This window comes from Anser brachyrhynchus (assembly GCF_964034855.1).
Source record: "Anser brachyrhynchus genome assembly, chromosome: 2".
In the NCBI taxonomy this organism is placed as follows: Eukaryota; Metazoa; Chordata; class Aves; order Anseriformes; family Anatidae; genus Anser; species Anser brachyrhynchus.
The window spans coordinates 71,144,339-71,146,683 of NC_137695.1; the positions used below are offsets into that span (position 1 = coordinate 71,144,339).

The following is a 2,345-nucleotide window of genomic DNA, read 5'->3' on the forward strand; positions in this document are numbered from 1 at the left end:
CTACGACCAGCTTAGAGTGCTCATAAATTAGAGGCCGCAGGACTACTTTAAAAAAATACATCCAAATTTGTAGGCTCCTGCCTTGAGAAAAGGGGGAAATAGATGGGGAGGAGGGGGGGGGGGGGGGTCCATAGACCCGACGTGGGGAGGAAAATGGGGCAGTGAGACGGGGCCTGCCCCGTGGGCAAACCCCTGCACGGTCCGGGGGAGGAAGGGGCTTAAAAGTAGGAGGAAAAGAGTGAGGGAAGAGCTGGAAATTATCCTGGGGAAGGAGAAACCCCCGCGGCCCACGGAGCTTTGGCAAAGGATGGGGAGTCCCTCCCGCTGCTCCATGAGCTGCCCGGGAGGGGAGGATGCTCCTTCCTCCCCCTCCTTCTCCTCTCCCTCCTCCTCCTCCTTCTCTTCCTCCTCCTCCTCCTCCCACCCGCGACGTGTCCGTGGGCTCCTAGGCTAGCTCTTGCCAGCCGGGGGCCGCACGTTCCTCCCGCAGACACGTCTCAGGCGAAGTCACGCTGCGGCAGGCACCCCCCGAGCCATTTTCGCAGCATCGCGTCCCCGGCCGCGGGAGCCCCGACCCCAAAAGCAAAGCGGGTGCGTGGGGCGGCCCGGGGAAGGCGGGGGGGCGCGGGTTAAGGGGGGAAGAGCTCGCTCCGAGGGGATGCTCAGATTCCCGGGGGGTCGAGGGGGCTGCCGGGGTCCCTTAACCCCCCCGGGGCGGGTGCGTGCCCTGTAGTGATGCCGGCTGCTCTCCCCTCCTGCAGGTACTGGGATGATTTCCACGCCTGCACCCTCACAGCGCTCACCGATTGCCAGGAAGGAGCGACAGACCTCTGGGAGAAATTGAGACGGGAGTCCAAAAACCTCGATTTCCAAGGCAGCTTATTTGAACTGTGCGGAGGCGGCAGCGGCGCCGCATCGTCCCTCCTCCCGCCGGCTTTGCCCGTGCTCCTGGCGGCTCTGTGGGCCGCCCTAGTGACCTGGCTGCCTTTTTAGGGGGGCGAGCACACCCACACCCACACCCTCTCCATGTGCCGGATCTCTCGAGGAAGTGTCCATCCCTTGCTTTGGGGACGTTGTGCTTTTCTGTGGTTGATGATGGTGGTGGTGGCTGATGGTGGTGAAACACCCGTGTAGGACTGTGGAAGCGTTTTCTCCCTTTCTTTTCTTTTTCTTTTATTTTTTTTTTCTTTTGGTGTGTTTTATTTGCCAAATGTTACCAAACAGGCAGCGGCGTGCAGCCCGAATCGGACCTCAGCTTTACTATCGCTTCAAATCAAAAAGAGAAACAAATAAAAATAAAAACCCGAGCCCTCGTTGTGCAAAAGAAATCTCAGGAACGGCTCTGGGCCACCTAATGCTAATGTTATACTCGGCCAGGATAAACCCTGGCAGGCCACGGGCTCCTCTAAAAATGTGGCATTATGCGAGGTGAGAACAAAAAGCAGAGAAAAAAATATAAAAGGCACTGACGATGAACCCAAGGTAGATGTCCACGTGTGAAGCATATGGTGAATAATTCACAATCTCCCATCTTTCCTCCACAGTCGCTTGTTTTTTGGTCATCCCACTGAAAAAAAATATAATATCAATAAATAAGTTAAAAGAGCGCATTTTCTCAAGGGGAAAAGAGAGCGAGAGAGCGAGAGAGTGGGAAACGAACGGTTAAAAGAGGAAGGAAGAAAGGGATGAAGGAAAGACAGAGATGTGTCTCGGTGCCCTGCGGAGTGAAGGAATGCTGCTAACAGATCTCCGAGAGTTACCTTTACTTGCTGTTCGAAGGCATCTTTCCGAATTCACTGCCTTTAATTTTCTCCTCCTCTTTGTTTTAGATGTTACACATACCAGTAAAATACCTGATTATCCAACAGTAGAGATCACAAAAAGGGGGGCTTAAATGTAAACCTAAAGAAAAAAAAAACAAACAAACAATAACAACAGCAAATGATTTTGGAAAAAAAAAAAAGAGCTTTGATTTTAAAAGAGAAGAAAAATGTAATTTAAGAAAGAAGTTTATTATAAAGTCAATTCAGCAAAAAAAATAACAAAAAAAGATTTGCTACGAAGTATAGACAGAAGTATAAAATAAAAATTATTGTTTGAAATGAGGGTGTCGTCCTTTCTATAAATTCTGCCTGGAGTACCTTGAGAAGGACAGGGCTTTTAAGGCAAGGAAGGCTAAATCCAGACCCGATCCCTTGATGAACACGGCGATTTCAGTTCACACAAGGACAGGACCGCTGAATCGCTGAATCGCTTACTCTGGGCCTTCTTTTTTCCTTTCTTTCCTTCTTTCTTTCTTTCTTTTTTTTCTTTTTTCTTTTTTTTCCCGATTTCTTAAATACACT

At 50.4% G+C, this 2,345-nt stretch overlaps 1 protein-coding gene across 1 annotated transcript in view; it reads left to right on the forward strand.

The window, feature by feature from the left end:
- Positions 1-2,102, forward strand: part of NRN1 (neuritin 1) — a 7,278-nt gene extending 5,176 nt beyond the window's left edge. Inside the window, exon 3 of the mRNA XM_080580368.1 lies at positions 762-2,102. Coding sequence (XP_080436494.1) covers positions 762-993 — 232 coding nt within the window. The 3' untranslated portion in view covers positions 994-2,102. The remainder of the gene's footprint in view (positions 1-761) is intronic.
- Positions 2,103-2,345: the final 243 nt, after the last annotated feature.